The 19,480-nt window shown below is 45.1% G+C and overlaps 1 protein-coding gene across 1 annotated transcript in view; it reads left to right on the top strand.

Moving 5' to 3' along the window:
• Positions 1-19,480, top strand: part of NIT2 (nitrilase family, member 2) — a 23,058-nt gene that overhangs the window by 2,887 nt on the left and 691 nt on the right. The window contains exons 2-10 of the mRNA XM_014535596.1: positions 3-11; positions 3,038-3,156; positions 4,940-5,060; positions 6,129-6,217; positions 12,620-12,713; positions 13,525-13,599; positions 14,657-14,735; positions 16,934-17,032; positions 19,349-19,404. Coding sequence (XP_014391082.1) covers positions 3-11; positions 3,038-3,156; positions 4,940-5,060; positions 6,129-6,217; positions 12,620-12,713; positions 13,525-13,599; positions 14,657-14,735; positions 16,934-17,032; positions 19,349-19,404 — 741 coding nt within the window. The remainder of the gene's footprint in view (positions 1-2; positions 12-3,037; positions 3,157-4,939; positions 5,061-6,128; positions 6,218-12,619; positions 12,714-13,524; positions 13,600-14,656; positions 14,736-16,933; positions 17,033-19,348; positions 19,405-19,480) is intronic.

Raw genomic sequence — 19,480 nt, 5'->3', positions numbered from 1 at the left:
AGTGCCTGGAGGTGGGTCCCAGAGCCGCGTGCGCGGGAGGGCGGGCGCTCCGGTAACGCGGGTCCCGCCCCTTCCGAGACCACCTTTCCAGCGACGCCCTCGGTAGTTGAGGTGACTGACAGCTCCAGTGTGAGCCTCTGCCCCTGGAATTCCTGGAGACTCTGAGGCTTTGCAGCAGGGGCCGGATCACAAGCGATTGCTCTCACCCGCTTAACCTGAGACTGATTTTTGAACTTGAGTTTTGAGCCCGGTCACGTGACACTGGAGCACCTGTTTTCTTGGATTTGGGCTTGAGATAGGTCTGGATCATGTGCTCCACGTTGCACCCGCCCCCCTCTCCTGAGCCAACAATTGGGCAAGTAGTTGCTGCATCTGGACATTGAGCTTAGAGGTTGGGTATTGCATGTTAGTTCCACAGCCCCATGCCGGGTCGACCCGGGGTTGAGTTTGCCCCCAGGCCTGTGCCAGATTTCTTGACACGGGGCAGTGCGGTGCTCTGGACTCAGCCTGGAGACCTGGAGTCTTACAGTCGTGGCTCAGTCAGTAGCTTCGCCTGTCAACGGGTCATCTAATCTCTCTGGACCTCAGCTCCATGACCTGTAAAATGGACACACGTGCCCCTACGTGGGAGTCTTGTGAGGCTCCCGTGAGACGATAAGGTGTGGAAGTGCTCTTTGTTTTTTACTTCAACCTAGAGTGCAAGTTGGTGGCTGAACGATTGTTCGGGATCGTCATATGGGAGCCCTTTCATACACCTCCCTCTGGATGTGACTGCATCGCTGCAGAGGCGGGCATGACAGCTGATGGACTTGAGAGCTGTGCTTCTTAGTGGTGGCTGTCTGACTTCCTTGAGTTTTTTCAGATCATATGACAACCCCCCCCCGCCCCCCCAAAAAAAACAAACAAGGTGCCCATCTTGCTTTACTGCTCCAGGTTTGGGCTTGGATTGTTACTCTGCCACTGTTCACTGACTGCAACTTTTCTCTCTGCAAGCTTCTTGTTTCCTTATTTACAAAGTGTTTTATGTTCCCATGTTGGCATTTGCACTTATGTATATTTTTTTCCCTGGGTAAGTCCTTTCGTTGTTAGACTACGATGACTGTTAGGGCAGCCAGGGACCTACAAAATCATTGTATTTGTATTTTACAGCTGAGGTAACTAGTACTCCCCAATCAATGGTGAATTGCCCTGCTGCAGTCCCCTCTGTGGATGGGCGATTTGCAGAATGCAGGCAATCCCAAGCCTGATTCAGGAGCTGCCTCTCTGGGTGGGATGGGGGAGAGGGAAGCCAGTAATAGCTGTGCGGACTTCACCCCCCGCCCCAAAATCATTGTATTTGTATTTTACAGCTGAGGTAACTAGTACTCCCCAATCAATGGTGAATTGCCCTGCTGCAGTCCCCTCTGTGGATGGGCGATTTGCAGAATGCAGGCAATCCCAAGCCTGATTCAGGAGCTGCCTCTCTGGGTGGGATGGGGGAGAGGGAAGCCAGTAATAGCTGTGCGGACTTCACTCCCCGCCCCCACCCCTATCCCCCAGTCCTCCTCTGAAGCAGAGACAAGCCCAGCTTCTGAGGTACAGTGGAGACCTGTAGTGGGTTGTGTGATGTTCTGGTAATGTTCTCAACATATTTGCTTGTCCCAAAGTAATCCCAACTTTTGTTCCCTATTTTAGTTTCCTTTGTTTTCATCCAGATTCTGAAACTGTTTAACAAGCTGCATTCAGGATTAAATTTAGCTCTTCTCACTTTATAAACCAAGGAATTCGACGTCTGCATTTTCCTTTCAGGGTTAACTGTGAGCCAGACAGGCCTTCATCAAAGGCCAGGTCTGTCAGCCCTGCCTCTTCTGAGGACATTTGCACAGGTTCAGGAGACACCCAGAGTGCGCGCTCTCTCGTGGTGGGGTTTTCACACCGTAGAGCAGGGGTGGGTAGGGAAGCTAGGGCAGGGCATTACTGCTAATTCCTGAACTAGCAGCCTCACCTCAGACCATGAGCAAAAACTGTGTATCAGTCAGGGTCCACATAGGACACAGAAACCACACCAGTCACTTGAACAGGGACAGTTTTATATAAAGAATTATTAACCAGGAAAAGGTGATTACTATAAGAGCTGAAAGAACTCTAAAGAATATAGGAAAGCAAATGTATGGTGTAGCTACCACCTCACGGAAGGAATAAGCCAGACCTCCTTTCCCTAAGGCTGACCACAGATCTGTTGGCAGGGCTGGCTACATAATTTGTGGGGTCCAGTCCCCAGTAAAGGTGTGGAGCCTTGTTAAGATCGCAGGAAAAAGTGCTGTCAGCTTTTCCTTCTGAAGTGTCTCAACATCTCGTGGTGTTTTTTATTTGCTACTTAATGTTGCGGTCCCTTGGGCACAGGGATATTCATGGGGTGAGTACAGACCCTCACAAGTGTGCAGGAGCCCTGCCCTGTGATTGGGCACATCTGCAGCCCACCAGCCGCCACCCTCCCCCTCCTGCTAGCAGCTACACCTAGGCATTGAGTCCCAGCCCCTAATGGGGAACTTGAGACAGGTGTCTCCCCTTCCCATGGACCCACTGCTCCATTCCCAGTGTGATTTCACCTTCTGTACTGGAATGTCCTCAGTTACCCGGATAAGGGGTAGGCCGAAGCCCAAGATCACATAGTAAGGAATAGTTGTGTATTCAAACCTAGTTGTCTTCCTTCAAGCCCTGTTCTCATTTGTAAGTAAAAATCTGGCCCTGCCTACTTCACTTCAGGTTCTTGTGCTTGGCATGGGGCTCTGCCCATGGCAGTTGCTCTACCGAGGTTTCTCACCACCACCATTATTGAAATTTTGGACTGGGTAATTTGTTGTGAGGGACTGCCCTATACATTGTGGCATCTCTGACCTCTTCCTGTTAGATGCCAGTAGCACCCCACCAGTGTGACAATCCAGACCGTCTCCAGACACCGCCAGATGTCCTGGGAGGCGGAGTTGTCCTCGGGTGAGAACTGCTGCTCTGATTCAGCAGTCAGATCTTCTGACACTTGTTTTCTCTTCTTCTTCAGCTTTCCGCTTGGCCCTCATCCAACTTCAAGTTTCTTCCATCAAATCGGATAATCTCACTCGAGCTTGTGGCCTTGTCCGGAAGGCAGCCGCACAAGGAGCAAAAATTGTTTCCCTGCCAGTAAGTATGGAGGAGCCACCCCTTTCTGGGAACCGTGGGCCCCACAGAATAGTATCTGCTAGCTCTGGTTTTCCTCTTGTGTCCGGCGTCCAGCAAGGCCCTTTGGGGGCCAGGATTGTGTCATGTTTGTCTGAAAGGTGACCCTCGCAGGGGCCTCTGTGACTGGATGTGCCCATGTGGTTATAGGTCTTTAACGTGAGGATCACCTACTCTGCTCAGAACCCTAGCGGGCTGAAGGACTTACCTAAAGCTGAAATACTCCACCTCGGATATTTCCCTTTTTTCCTTACAGTATAATTCTTTTTTTTTTTTTAAATCCTCTCCCCAGGGTATGTTTTCTCTTGATAGTGAGAGAGAGAGAGAGAGAGAGAGAGAGAGAGAGAGAGAGAGAGGAGAATCATTGACTGGTTGCCTCCTATATGCACCCTGACTAGGAATGAACTTGCAACCTTTTGGTGTATTGGATGACGCTCCAGCCAACTGAGCCACCCAGCCAGGGCTCCTTGTATAATTCTTTATAGAACCAGGATGTATTTTAGAGCCAAACCTCCAACATTTAAAAAAAAAATTTTGAAAACTGAAACTATTAGAAATATTTAGGAAGCCTGTGGTGTCTTTCTAAATGTAGGATTCTGCATCTCTTTTCTAGGTGATTTCTTTTAAAACAACCAGCTGAAGGTTGCACCACATTTGCTTGTCATCAAGTAGGGGGTTAGCTCCAGAGAAGGATCCTGCGGGGTCAGTGGTGGAACTAATTCCAGACAGCCCCTCCTCCACTCTCTCCCTCCATGGGGAAGAGGCAGCCCTTTGAAAACCCTGCTTAGATTGACTGGAGAATTTTCAGGGCTGCCTTGTATAATGGGCTCCAGGCCATCACAGATATGGCCAGTGAGTAGGAACCTTTAACAGGGGAGCTTGAGATCTTAATCTTAATCCCATCTTCGTTACCACTCCAGTCCTGGGACTCACCTGTACTTGAACCCTAATCATGGCCTCTGGTTGGTTTGTGTTACCCGGCATTAGAGTTAAAGGCCAGGAGTGAAGCACTTGAATTCAGCTCTGCTTCTCTATCTGACATACGTCTTGTACAAGCTGGTAAGCTTGAGTTCCTTAGCACCGTGTGTGGTGCACAGGCAATCTCAATAAATGCAATGCGAATGAATTAGAGTCAAAGTCTAGTGGTTTTTGCTTTTCCTTTATCACAGAGCTGTGGCAGACAGACGTGTCCTGGGGAATGAGGTTCCGCAGGATCAGGATGATAGAGCTGAAAGGGAGCTTAAAAACAGTTCGTTTTACCGATGAGGAAATGTCTTAACGTCTGTGGCTTTCAAAGCTTCTGTATTTTTCCAATCCCAGGCTTTATTGCTTTACATAGTTAATATAATTTTGAGCCTATGGATTCATCCTAACGAAGTCCTGAGAGTAAGCCCGTTGCAGTGGGTCTAGGTGCCCTGGGAACATGCAGCTCTCCTGTAGACTCGAGGGAGAGGCTGTTCCCACCTTCTGCCAAGATGGCCAGGGTCTGGCTGAGCACAGGTGCCTTGTCTCTTCTAAGCCCCACCTGACCCAGCTGCTGAGACCTGCCTGTGGCTACAGGCTCTGCAGCCCTGGGACCTCACTGTGTGTGTGTGTGTGTGTGTGTGTTTAATCAGCTGTGTTTTATCCCTTTCAGAGCAGAGCTAGAAGCAGCAGCTCTGTCTTCTTACAGCAGAACTTTAAAATGGGTTGGGTGTTTTGATGTTTTTTTCTCTCTCTCTCTTTTTCTCTGCTAACAATATTCTAGGAATGCTTTAATTCTCCATATGGCACAAACTATTTTCCTGAATATGCAGAGAAAATTCCCGGTGAATCCACACAGAAGCTCTCAGAAGTAGCAAAGGAGTGCAGCATATATCTCATTGGAGGTAACTTTCTACCCTCAAGGTATAATGGCTGAACATTAAAAGCATATGGATAATTTTTGTTGTTTCACTTAAACCATGGAATACGAATTAGACATTGAAAAGAATGAGGTAGGTCTATGTGTAGTAAAGGGGAGAGCTCATCCAGACATACTGGTAAGTGGGAAAAGAGCAGGTTCAATATGATATGAACAAGTACTCCCATTCATATTAATCCCCCACACAAAAAGTTATTGATTTTTATATGTAGTTTTGCATGTAACACATAGTTAGTGTTGTAGAAGGACACACACTGAACTGGTAATGATGATTTTCCCTGGAGAAGGAGTGGGAGTGAAGGCGCAGGTGGCAGTATGGAAAGAAAAACCATACCTGAGTGTCTTTCATTTTACTAATACAGGGTTAAGAAGATAGTTTTTCTTAAAGAGGCTACATACATCAGGGTAGCTTTATGTGGTTGTAAAATAAATTACAAAATGTTCTGTTTGCTTAAAAAAATCACTACAGTAAAACTGTTTAATAAGTACAGCAAACAAAATTATTTCTGTATTTATGCTATATTAAGAATTAGAAATGAGTAAGAGGTGGAGAAAGAAGGCAAAGCAAGAGGAGGCAGGACCGGGAACTACAGTGAGTGATGGACAGACATGTGGCTACATTCCCATCTTGAGGTCTTTGTGATGCAGCTATATTGCTGGGGGGCCTGGTGAATTTAAGTTGAGCAACAGTCAATTCCCCATGTTGCTTCAGTGTTTCAGATAAATTTTGCTCAAGATCAAAGCTGAATTCAGGAACAGTTTGGATGTTTTTGAAACTTGTCTTTAGCATCTGACCTAGTTGTAGAAGGACACACACTGAACTGGTAATGATGATTTTCTACACTAGTTATCTGCACTCTGGAATTTATCTCTGAAAGATTGTATTCAATCTTTAAATGTTCTGATTAAATGACCCTTAGAAGATAGTAAACTGTATTGTTAGACCTAAGTGTATCAAGCCTCTGTCCAGTTCCAAAAGAAGGCTTTATTCAGAATGTTTCCTGTGCCTGTGTCTTTCTCCTCTCAACAAAAGGTTCCATTCCTGAAGAGGATTCTGGGAAATTGTATAACACCTGTGCCGTATTTGGGCCTGATGGAGCTTTACTGGTAAAGCACAGAAAGGTAAGAAGGAAATGTGGCAAGTCTCATTGCCTCTTGAGAATTTACTATGAAGTCCCCTGTTTCTTCTCATTGTATTCTACACACATCAGGCATTTTGACTGGGTGGCACAATTGGCTATTCTTGGATTTGGCATTGTGATATAAATTTTAGACTTGGCCTGTCAAAGGAAAAACCTGCAGGAATTTAGTTAGGATTGTTGAATATATAGAGATCTTCTGGGGAGAGTCGACATCTTTGCAATAGTAAATGCATATACATTTAGGATTATCAAGTCTTCCTGGTAAGTTCATTCTTCTATTGTTACGGAATGTCTGTTCTGCTTTGTTTTCTTTCCCCTTATAATACTTTTTCTTGAAGTTTATTTTATCTCTGATAATACTGTAGCCACTCTTCTTGTACTTAACCTTGGTGCGTCTTTTTTTAATCTTTTCTTTCAAGCTATGTGTGTCTTTATATTTAAAATTTGTAGGTAGCATATAGTTGGGTTTTGCTTTTTTATTCATTCTGACAATCTTTGCCTTTTAACTGAAGTAGTTACTCCATTTATAGTGAATACTACTGTCCCGGTGCACGGATTCGTGCACATTGAAAGGAAATGAATTAGAAGAAATATTTTAATATTGTTATTTGCATCTTGCTAATGAAAAGAAAAATAGGATTCTACCGAGTCTCCTATCTACCTACTCCAGGACTTCTGTGAGGACCAAATGAGATGAGGCATGTAAAAACGCTTCCCAAACATTTGGTTACAGTGTGAAATGTTTGCACTGGCTATAAAGCAAGTCGGGTTCCTGGGCTGAAGAAACTGAAAGGAGGCTAGTCATCGCTAGGGAGATGATGCTGGGCGTTGCTACGTGACATCATTACCCAGCTCCCACAGCCACCATTTCCAGGCTGGGCTGGGCTGTGGGCTACATTTTGCACCATGGGATCTTGGCAGCATTGGCTGCAATTGGTGGGGTATCACTCCCGGATGGTGGCAGGGGCTGTTCCCCACGTGGGGGAAGCTGAGTGTTGGTTTGTCAGTGCCAGGTCCATGGTGCCGTTTATTTTTAAATGGCCAATTCGCCTCATGGCAGCTCCTGCGTTGAGCGTCTGCCCCCTGGTGGTCAATGCGTATCATAGCTACCAGTCAGATGGACAGACAGCCTTTTATACATATAGATAATTATTGATATGGATGGATTTAAGCACGTAGACATTTAACTGGTTTTTTTATTTCCGTTATTCTTCTTTTCTGCATTCTTTGGGGTTGAGTATTTTTTAGAATTCCATTTTATTTTTATTTTATTATTTTTTAAATATATTTTATTGATTTTTCCCAGAGAGAAAGATTTTTTGCATACCTCCTACTGGGGATGTGCCCGCAACCAAGGTACATGCCCTTGGCCGGAATCGAACCTGGGACCTTTCAGTCCGCAGGCCGACGCTCTATCCACTGAGCCAAACCGGTCAGGGCTAGAATTCCATTTTAATTTGTCTATTGGCTTTTAAATTATATCTCCTCTGCTGTTTTTTTTTTTAAGTTGTTGCCCTAGGCCAGTGATGGCAAACCTATGACACGCGTGTCAGAGGTGACACGCGAACTCATTTTTCTGGTTGATTTTTCTTTGTTAAACGGCATTTAAATATATAAAATAAATATCAAAAATATAATTCTTTGTTTTACTATGGTTGCAAATATCAAAAAATTTCTATATGTGACACGGCACCAGAGTTAAGTTAGGGTTTTTCAAAATGCTGACACGCCGAGCTCAAAAGGTTCGCCATCACTGCCCTAGGCATTACAACATGCACCCTTATTTTATCACAGTCTACTTAGAGTTAATATTATATTACTTCATATGAAATTTCTAAGCCCTTCCCATTTTTAAACTATGGTTGACACGCATATTGTCTCTACATACATTGTAAATTCCACAAAGAATGTATTTTTAAAATAGAAATCTTTGTTTACTCAAATATTTACCATTGATATTTTTCTTACCTTCTTGAAGATCCTAGTTCTATCTGGTATTTTTACTTTCAAAAAGAAAGACCTCCCTTCGCTTTTTTGTAGTGAGGATCTACTAGCTATGAACTTTCTTATTTTTTGTTTATGAACATCTTTAGTTTGCCTTCATTCTTGACAGAGATTTTTGGTTGAATAGAATTCTGCGTTGACAGTTTTATTTTTTCCCTAACAGTTGGAGAGACCTTTTTCAATTATCTTCTAGCCTCTTTTTTCTTTTTATCCTGATTAGTCAGTAGTAACTTGTATTATTGTTCTTTGTGTGTAACTTGTGTTTTTATCTGCCTGCCTTCAAGATTTCTCTTGTGTATTTTTTAGTGGTTAATATTTTGTTTCTCATGTGCCTAGGTGGTTTTCTTTGTATTTGTTGTGCTTCATGAAACTTGACATTTTAGTCTTTCACCATATGTAGGAAATTTGGGGGCATGATTTTGCTACATATATTTCTGTCCCATTCTCTTTTTATAGGATTCCAGTTTTGATACTGTTCCTCCAAACCAGGTCACCAAGGCTCTGGTCCTTTGTTTTTATTTTCCCAACCTTTTTTCTTTCTCTTCTTCAGATTGGACAATTTCCACTAATTTATGTTCTCAATTTTTCTTTTGTAATCTCCAATCTCCTATAACCCAATCCAATGAAATTTTTAAAAATTTCAGATACTGAGTTTTTCAGTTCTAAAATTTTCCAGTTCTTTTTTTTTTTTTTAAAGTGTATTTTTATTGATTTCAGAGAGGAAAGGAGAGGGAGAGAGAGATAGAAACATCAATGATGAGAGAGAATCATTGACAGGCTGCCTCCTGCACGCCCCACAATGGAGCCCGCAACCCGGCATGTGCCCTGATCAGGAATCAAACTGTGACCTCCTGGTTCATAGGTTGATGCTCAACCACTGAGCCATGCCAGCTGGGCTCATTTGGTTCCTTTTTATAGCTTTTATTTCTCTACCAATATTTCTATTTGTTTAATTCATTGCGAGCATATTTTTCTTCATACTCTTGAGCTTAGTTTCAATAGCTGCTTTAAAATTTTTGGTAATTACCACATCTTGGTCATGTTGGGGTCTGCCCCACACATCTTTAATTCAGTAATGAGCCAGAGATGCCCGCAATTGCATATGTAGAATTTAGTGCTCTTTCTCTTTGGTTTTATCCTTTTCAGGATTTTCCCCTCACTTCCCAGCTGCTGTGAAGCTGTTTTCAGGTTTCTCAAGCCAATGTGATTGTGGGTAGTTTTCCCCACTACTCCCAGCAACAACTGGGGCCTTGCTTCCAACCAAGAGCAGTAAACAAATGGGACACTCACCTAGTGTTACTCCCTTCTAAGTATTGACTTCCCTTCAGTTTTCCCTGATGTTGATCATTCTCCAGCGCTTTTTATTTTGTCCAGGTTCATAGTTACTTATGAGAAAGCTAATAGGTCTGATAGGAGCCACTCTGCCATTTCTGGAAGAAGAGCCAGCGTTGAGCTATTAACTCCATTCTTTTAAGTGCATATATGTCCATGATATGGCATATATCTCTCCATTTATGTAGGCTTTTAAAAATGTCACATTGGCCCAGCTGGTGGGGCTCAGTGGTTGAGCATCGACATATGAACCAGGAGGTCAGAGTTTGATTCCCGATTGGAGAACATGCCCAGGTTGTGGGCTCAATCCCCAGTGTGGGGCATGCAGGAGGCAGCCGATCAGTGATTCTCTCTCATAATTGATGTTTCTATCTCTCTCCCTCCTTCTCCTTTTCTCTCTGAAATAAAAAATATATATATGTTAAAAATAAATAAATAAATATTTCAAATTGTTTTTATAGTTTTTTGGGTATAGTCTTATATATCATTTGCTAGGTTTATTCTTCATGGGTATTTTTTGATGCCCTTTCATTTTTTGTTTCTTGCTAGTATATATAGAAGTACAATTAGTTATAAAAATATTGACCTTGTACATAATAGTAACCTTGCTAATGTCACTCATTAATTCTAATAATTCATCTGTAGGTTTCCTTTGGAGTTTCTAGGTATGCAGTTTGCTGGGGTTCTTGTCCCAGCATTAAGAAGGGTTCAGGAATCTGGAGAAGACTGTGCGTAGATTTTAAATAAGAGTCCAGAGACGAAGTATAATTTTGAAAGGCATTTGGGGGTCAGAGGAGCTTAGCTAAAGGAGCTAAGATCCAAGATCTAAATTATCAGGTCTCAGGTCTAAGGCCTGAGGTTTTCCTCGTCCCCAGGACCCCATGCTTTTTATGAACACAACTTGTCCTGAGGTGAGGCAGAGATACACACGTCAAAGGGTATACAGAAACATTGTCAGAATGGGGGAATTAGCCTACGGCTGTTCAGGTGTTTGGCCAGTAGGAGGCAATAACGTAGATTAAGATGCCTTTTAGCTGTCTGGCAGCCAAGAATCAATTTAATGTATCCTATTCAGGTTTGGGGAAATGCCTTCAGCCATTCCCAGATGCAGCCCTGCTGTCATGCTGGAATTGGTCTCCGGCAGCAATTACATATTCTGATCACAGATTCAATTTCTGTTCTTTCTAATCCTTATACATTTTATGCCTTTCTTTTGCCTTATTGCTTTGGTTAGAACCTCTGATAGAGTTTTCAATAGTAGGTGTTTTTGTATTGTTCCTGATCTTAAAAGAGAAGGCTTTTAATATGGCACCATTAGGTACAGTGTTTCTTTAGTGTTGTTTTTTATTTTTTTTATTTTTTTATATTTTATTTTACAGAGAGGAAGGGAGAGAGATAGAGAGTTAGAAACATCGATCAGCTGCCTCCTGCACATCTCCTACTGGGGATGTGCCCGCAACCCAGGTACATGCCCTTGACCAGAATCGAACCTGGGACCTTTCAGTCCGCAGGCCGACGCTCTATCCACTGAGCCAAACCGGTTTCGGCTTTAGTGTTGTTTTTTAGATAATCTTATCAGACTAAGGAAATTCCCTTACTAGAAGAGTTTTCCATTTTTGTTTTTAAAATAAGAATGGATGCCCAGACGGCATGGTTCAGTGTTTGAGCATCGACCTGTAAACCAGGAGGTCATGGTTTGATTCCCGGTCAGGGCACATGCCTGGGTTTCAGGCTCGATCCCCAGTACGGGGTGTACAGCTGATCAATGATTCTCTCTCATCATTGATGTTTCTATCTCTCTCTCCCTCTCCCTTCCTCTCTGAAATCAATAAAAATATATTTAAAAAAATAATCCTATATAATCCTATATAATAAAGAGCTAATATGCTAATTAGACCGAACAGCTGTCCGGATAACCTTCTGGATGAAGCCGGGCTGCGAGGGCTGGCCGAGGTAGCCAGGGCTACAAGGGCCGGCTGGGGCTTCGAGGGCCGAGCTCCTAGCACAAATTTTGTGCATCGGGCCTCTAGTAATAAAATAAGAATGGATGGCCTGGCTGGTGTGGCTCAGTGATTGAGCGTCGACCTATGAACCAGGAGGTAACCGTTCGATTCCTGGTCAGAGCACATGCTAGGGTTGCACGTTCAATCCCCAGGGCATGTGCAGGAGGCAGCTGATCAATGAGAATTTTCTCTTATCATTGACATTTCTCTCTCTCTCTCTCTCTCTCTCTCTCTCTCTTTCTTCTTCTCTGAAATCAGTAAAAAAAATATATATTTTTTAAAAAGGATGGATGTTGAACTTTACCAAATGCTCATTATGCACCTAAGATGCTCATATGACTTTTCTCCTGTATTCTGTTAGTGTAATAAATCAGAAACTAATTTGGAAGTTATTCTTTTTATAAATTGCTGCATTTGGTTTGTAAAATTTGACCTATTTTTATTTATTTATTTATTTTTTATTAAAATATATTTTATTGATTTTTTTACAGAGAGGAAGTAAGAGGGATAGAGAGTTAGAAACATTGATGAGAGAGAAACATCGATCAGCTGCCTCCTGCACATCCCCCACTGGGGATGTGCCCCTAACCCAGGTACGTGCCCTTGACTGGAATCGATCCTGGGACCCTTCAGTCCGCAGGCCGATGCTCTATCCATTGAGCCAAATCAGTTAGGGCATTGACCTATTTTTAATCGCTTACCCACTCTCCTCCTCTCCTGCCAATGTGTCAGTTTGATTCTGATTGAGGAGTCTTCATGTAGCATTTATATTGAGTAAAAAAACTTCCCATAAGAAATCTAGACATTGATTTGTACACCAGCTAGGAAAGAAGGGTCATAAAACCTACAATATCGTTGTCCCATTTCCTGTGTTAGAATTCATTTTGATAGTGTCAGATTGTGGGGTGGGTTGCGGGCATGTTGCGGTGCTGTTTGTACAGTTGCTCTTAGGTCACCCCCCATATCTGGCCATGGACAGATTGTTTTTATTTCCATGAACTCTGCTGGAAAAGAGGTAACTGAAGCCCGTATTTGTGCTGCAGCTCCATCTGTTTGACATTGATGTTCCTGGGAAAATCACATTTCAAGAATCTAAAACATTGAGTCCTGGTGATAGTTTCTCCACATTTGAGACTCGTACGTACCAGATAAGTCCACCTCTTTTTGCATTCCCAGTAAAAGAGGACCAGGTATTCCTTTGTTGTTGTTTTCTTTATTATGCCCCTCCCTGATTTCTTTTTTTTTTAAATTAATCCTCACCCCCAGGATATTTTTCCATTGGTTTTTAGAGAGAGTGGAAGGGAGGGGGAGAGACAGAGAGAAAGAAGCATTGATGTGAAGGAGATACAACAATTGGTTGCCTTCAGCACTCACCCAGACCCAGGCCAGGGATCCAGCCTACATGCTGTTAACTGGAATTGAACCCGAGACCCTACAGTCCGTGGGCCAGTGCTCTATCCACTGAGCCAAACCGGCTAGAGCACTCCCCAGTTTCTTTACATAACGGATCCAGCCTACATGCTGTTAACTGGAATTGAACCCGAACCTGGCTGAATGGCCAGAAGTGAGAAGGGCAGAGAGCGGTCAGAGATCTGGAAAGGGCGGGCTGAATGGAGAACTAAAGAGTTTGACATGACTTTGCTCTTCCATTTGGCTACAGCCTCTTATTAGTGTGATAGTTTCCAGAGTGTACTTGTTAGGCCATAATTGAGCACCTCTCACTTAGATAATAAGCATTCAGTTAGAATGAATTTCTCATCTCTACTCTGCTGACGTAAATGACGTCTTTACGAGGTGACATCCAAGCAAGATCAAGCTTATAGATGTTCTCCACCACGGGCCCTGTGTCACTGTATCCCCACCGGTCAGTGATATTAACTCAGGAGACTTTACCCTCACACCATGCTGCAGGCTAACTTTCACTTGTGCGTTTTCTGTTTGTAAACAGCTTACTGCCGAGTGGGCCTAGGCATCTGCTACGACATCCGCTTTGCAGAGCTTGCACAAGTCTACGCGCAGAGAGGTAGGGCAGCACTGTGGTTGTGTTGTGTGGGTGCTTGGAGGTTTGAGTGGATAGAGGGAGCCCTTAGTCGGAAAAGCTGGAGGAGAGGTCTTAACCTCTCCACCCCCATCTGGCTTCTCACACTTTTGCTGTGTATGGACAGTGTGGTTTTCCAGAGGCTGTGATTTAACACGCCATGCGGCTAAGGCAAGACTTAAACATCTGCTCCACCCTTCCAGCCCTTCTTGCTGCTGTGTTTGCAAAGAGTCCCTTGGAGCCCAGTAGAAATGAAAACATGGTCTGTCCCTCGTGGATTTCACTATGCATAGTCCTAGATGGTGGGTGCAGTGGAAAAGTAGTCAGTGACATTTTGGTCCAGAGAAAAGGTGTCCTACCACCTAGCACCAAACCACGTCAGAAGATCAGGGTTCTGGTTCTAACTCTTTCCCCTACCTGGTATGATACTTTGAGTAAATGATTTCATTTCATTGTGGCTCCCAGTTTTCTCATAGGGATGGTGTGAGGACGAAGGAGAGAACTTATTAAAGCTCCTTGTATGGCACTCAACAAATATTAGCAGCCCTGCTAGCCTGTTGAAGCTACTCTGGTTCTGAATCAGCTGTCACTGAATGCAGTGAGGTGGATGCTGACAGTTTGCCTGCTCTGGGAAAGGCGGAGGCTCGGGCTCTGGGTCGGCAGTCTCTGTGGAGTCTTGTCCATGAGCCTAGAAGCACCTCCTCTGCCCCTCCTTTCAGTTGGAGGGCATTATAGAGCGTGGCCCTCGGCCATGCAGAGCTGACCCACTGGTGCCAAGAGAAATCTGAATGATAGTCTCCCCCCCCCCCTTTTTTTAAGCGAACTCACACATGGTGTTGGTTATCAATACCACTTTTCTCGTGTGTCCGTCTGCACCATGCGAGTGTCTCTAAGAGAATTCAGAGCCATAACCTAATGTTGCCGACACTGACTTTTATGCGTGGGAAAGTTGGAGTTTGGTCCCCACTGGGTGGAGAGCAAAGGGCGGGACCAGGGAGGTCGGGTGTTCCTCTCACCGACTCTCGGCCTCCCTCTCCCCTAGGCTGCCAGCTGTTGGTCTATCCTGGAGCTTTTAATTTGACCACTGGACCAGCTCACTGGGAGTTGCTTCAGCGAGGCCGGTAAGACAGCATATCAGCATACCTTCCAGCATCCCAGCGTCTCTCTGGAAAGATTTCAGGGCGGTGGAAGTGCCAGCCTTCCTGGTACAGAATGGTGCCTGTGACTCAATTCCGCAGCACCCAATTGCATTTCAAATAGGTGCATCTTTTCGTCTTTCAGCCCAAAGGGAAGGCTTCTGCTGGGAACCTTCTCTTCAGAAGCCACAGCATCAGTCTCTTAGATTTTGGGAGACTGTGGTTTTGCATTTCCAAGAGCTTTTAGTGCATCAAGTGGGCAGCGATTTCATTTACTGTGATTAGATGTGAGCTGGTTTCCCTGGGACAGTTGCCGGCAACTTTTACAGAGAATTGGAGACCCATGGAGTATGCATATTCAGAGCGCAGAAGCCCAGGAAAAGCAGGAGTTATTTTAGCCTGACAGCCCAGGGGAGAGGATTGTGGTCTTCACACAGCTGGCCCTGTGCTGTTTGATTGGGGTGCTTACCCCACCCCAACTTCCACAGCAGCCTGCTAGTCCCAGGGGTGCTCTGCCAGGAACCTTGTTATAAACCCTTGTGCTTCTAACCTCTAAATGCTGGGCATCACACAGCTATCTCTGATGTTTCCTTAGTCCCCTGAGGCTGAGCCGTGAAAGGCAGGTAGCAGGGGTGGATGGAACATGGAAGGGAAAAGGAGTGTGACTGTGTGTAAAGTGCTCTGCAAACCATGAAATGCTGGTCAGAGACGATGGGTTTCTTGATTAAATGTTTTTGTTTTATGTATTTTTAAAAATGTATATATTTTTATTTATTTCAGAGAGGAAGGGAGAGGGAAGAGAGATAGAAACATCAATGAGGAGAGAAAATCGATAGGCTGCCTTCTGCACGCCCCCTACTGGAGATCGAGCCCCAAACCCTGGCATGTGCCTTGTCTGGGAATCGAACCCTGACCATCTGGTTCATGAGTCAATGCTCTACCACTGAGCCACACTGGCCAGGCTTGATTAAATGTTTTTTAAATTGAGGTATAAAACACTTACAGAAAAGTGCACTAATTTTACCTCTATAGGCCGGTCAGTGAATGTTGACGTATGTACCACCTACAATCAAGATCAACATATGGAACATTTCCCAATCCCTAGAATGGTCCCTTTTGCTCCTTCCTAGTCAGTGCCCTTTTCTCTCTGCCTAGAGGTGGCTACTGTTCTCCCTTCTAGAGATGATGGTAATTTTTACTGCAGGGGGATGTAGAGGTGTTTTCCTGGTTGCGTTGTAGAAGGTGGAGTAGGGGTGTGTGTTACCATGAATACTAATAAATGCAGTAAAAGTGGAAAGCAAGAAAAGCTTGGGCGAGACTGGCATGACTAGCATGGATCTATTGATTGAGCCCAGAGAGCTCCCAGGTGAGGTGGCTTGATGTACCCAGGCTGGACACCTGAAGTTCTGATCTAACCTGAGGTGATGGCACAGCCACCATTGGCATGGAAGTGCCATACATCCCTCAACGTGTATTGCCCCATCAAGGCCAACCCATTGGCCTTGGCCACCTTGGCTTGCATTAACCCCAGATAAGTTCTTTTAGTGGTTGGCTCAGGCCAGAGTCTGTCCACTGTGGCAGTAGTAACATTTTGGACCAGATTATTCTGTGTTGTGGGAGGCTCTCCTGTGCACTGTAGGATGGTTAGCAGCATTTCTGACTTCCACCCACTGGTTGCTAGTAGCATCCCCCTAGTTATGACAATTAAAAAATCACCAACCCGGCCGGCGTTGATACCTATGAACCAGGAAGTCACGGTTTGATTCCTGGTCAGTTGCCAGCTCGATCCCCAGGGTGGGGCATGCAGGAGGCAGCCAATCAATGACTCTCATCATTGATATTTCTAGCGCTCGCGCTCTCTCGCGCTCTCTCTCTCTCTCTCTCTCTCTCCCCCTCTCCCCCTCCCCCTTCCTCTCTGAAACAATAAAAAAATATTTTTGTAAAAAGAAAGGTCTCCAGACACTGGCAGATGTCCCCTGCTGGCCAAAGTTGCCCCAATGAGAACTGCTTAAGTAATAAGATGATTTTTGAAGAGAGGGTTCCGTGGCTTTGCGTGTTTCCTTCTACATCTGAGCCAGCCTGTCCTATCCTAGTTTTGAAAAGAAGGATCGGTCCACTTAGGATAGGAAAGTGCCTCAGATCTGTAATGTATGCTATCCCTGTTTTCTGTCCATTAACTCCAGGGCTGTTGATAACCAGGTGTATGTGGCCACGGCATCTCCGGCCCGAGACGACAAAGCCTCCTATGTTGCCTGGGGACACAGCACTGTCGTGAATCCTTGGTGAGTGGCCTGAGCAGGGACAGGCTCACTAGGAGCTCACTTGGGCGGGTGGGCTGTCTGACTGGTGATTGGCTCTGCCCCTCACCCACCCGGTCCGGTGCCTGCCGGGTGGCTGCCTCTCGTGTGAGGAAGCTTCCTCTTGAGGACCATGTGAGAAAGAAACGGCCCTGCTCTCCTGACTGAGGCCTGGCCTTCGCCCTCTTCTGAGTGTCTGTTGTCAGTCAGACTTGGATCATAGGGGACACAGGGCAGCAGTGATGGGTGGCAGTTTTAGTGAAACAGGCCTCCAATTCTCCGCTTTTGGTTAAAATTTAGACTGGGTGACGGGGGTGTCAGGCAGGAATGAGTTACAGGGTGAGGATTCTGCTCCTGGAATACTTAGAGGAGGGGGCAGATGGCTTCAATAAGGGAAACAGAGTTTGTCCTCTGTGAGAGGGCGGAGCATTTTACTGCTCAGCGAGACCAGCATGAAAGTCTGCCCAGGTGCACATGCAGGCGTCTACTGATGCACGTACCATGGTCTCTACCTGCAGTTCACACCGCTCTTTTACACGTGGTCTCAGTGTGAACGCCAGGGACTTACCTTCTGGTAAGCCCGGTTTATAGATGGTGGAATTGAAGTTCACAAGCTAAAGTGGCTAGAACTGGTGTTTGGATCCAGGTTTTGACTTCAGAACTTGGATTTATGCCATATGTATGATCACGCACACACACGCACACACACACAGATACGTATTTCTACAATTTCAGGATGCACATACCAGTAACAAGGCTGAGAAGGGTTCCTGGTCACTGTGGGGTCCCTAAAGCTTCTCTCTTCAGACTCTGTAGGACCCACAGATTAAAGCATGTGATAAGGGGAGTCCTTGAAAATGTGACCAGCAAGAGATTCCCTGCACATCAGGATTTGGGGGGCATTGGGAAACTGGAAGGATTAAGTTGGCCTGAAAATTTTCTCGGACATGATTCCAGTCCCTCTGCCTAGATGTTAATGATGCACCTCTGCTTCGCCTGGCTCTGCTGATGAACTCTGGTGCTGGCCAGGCTGGTCGCTTCTGACAGAGTAGCTCTACAAGGTTTACCTTAATTTCTTCCTTTTCAGAATTCCATTTGTAGGGTTTAGGGGCCTTCTGACTTATATTGACTTTGGGATGGGTGCCTGGGGTTAACATAGAGAGAGATCTTTGAATGCCAGGGAAAATGAGGAAGAAAGAGAATAGGAAAGGATTCAGTTAAACGGCATTAATAATTGTGTTTGTAGCTCATTTGTGCCAAATCTGTTTGTGACCGTCAGGTAAACGGAACCAGTTACTATGTGAATTGTTTGTTATGCCAGTTACCTTGTGCTGTGCTTTGGAGAGATGGCATTTCCCTAGGTCTGTGTTGGAAGCCCTGCGTTGGGCGGGGAGATGCAGCATCAGAAGTGTTTTCCAGATCAGCCTTTCCCCAGATTTATGAAGGAGTGTTGTTGTCTCCAAGTGTGGGGCTCCTGCCGGGTGTGGTTTCCCCAGCACTGCTACTCATACCCACAGATTGAAACTTTTCCTTCAAACACAGAAAGCCCTTAACATAGGACTGCAGGGGGCACAGGCATAAGACCAGAGGTCCACACAGATCTGGGCCATGCCCAGGGCCTGCCTCACTCTCCCAGAGTCAGGGAGCAGCCCTGGGAGGGGTGAAGAAGCAGAGCCAGACCGCCCTTGTCAAGGATTCCTGTGGACATGCACTCCTGAGGGTATGGGGGGCACCTCCCTTTGGTTATACATGGCTCTGGCCCAGATGTTTATGTCATGGAATAAGAAAACTAGGAGTTTGCAGTTTAGAAAATATACTCCATAATTTTCTCACTAAATCCTAGCAGAGCTTTTATTTCCACTTTATAATTTATTAAAAGTGACTTGGCTTAAGGCCACACAGCATTTTATTTTATTTTTTTAATATATTTTATTGATTTTTTTTACAGAGAGGAAGGGAGAGGGATAGAGAGTTAGAAACATTGATGAGAGAGAAACATCGATCAGTTGCCTCCTGCACACTCCCCACTGGGTATGTGACTGCAACCAAGGTACATGCCCTTGGCTGGAATCGAACCTGGGACCCTTGAGTTCGCAGGCCGATGCTCTATCCACTGAGCCAAGCTGGTTAGGGCCACACAGTGTTTTAAATGGTAGAACAGGAGTTTATATCCTTACTTTCTGGTTTTAAATCTCGGATTCCTTGCCCTTTGGCCTGACAGATGGGGAGAAAAGACAGAGAGAGGTCTTGAATATCAACAAATGTCAGTGAACCCACTCACCTCCCCTGAATCTTTTTCAGGGGGGAGGTCCTGGCCAAAGCTGGCACTGAAGAGACGATCGTGTATTCAGACATAGGTAAGATCTGCCTCGCCCAGGGCATCAGGTTAGGTCTCTGGCATCCCCAATGCTCTGAGGCCAGATTCCATAGCTG

This window comes from Myotis brandtii, unplaced genomic scaffold (assembly GCF_000412655.1).
Source record: "Myotis brandtii unplaced genomic scaffold, ASM41265v1 scaffold1464, whole genome shotgun sequence".
Taxonomy (NCBI): Eukaryota; Metazoa; Chordata; class Mammalia; order Chiroptera; family Vespertilionidae; genus Myotis; species Myotis brandtii.
Note: the sequence above shows the minus strand (reverse complement) of the source record. Positions and strands in the feature narration are given on the sequence as shown.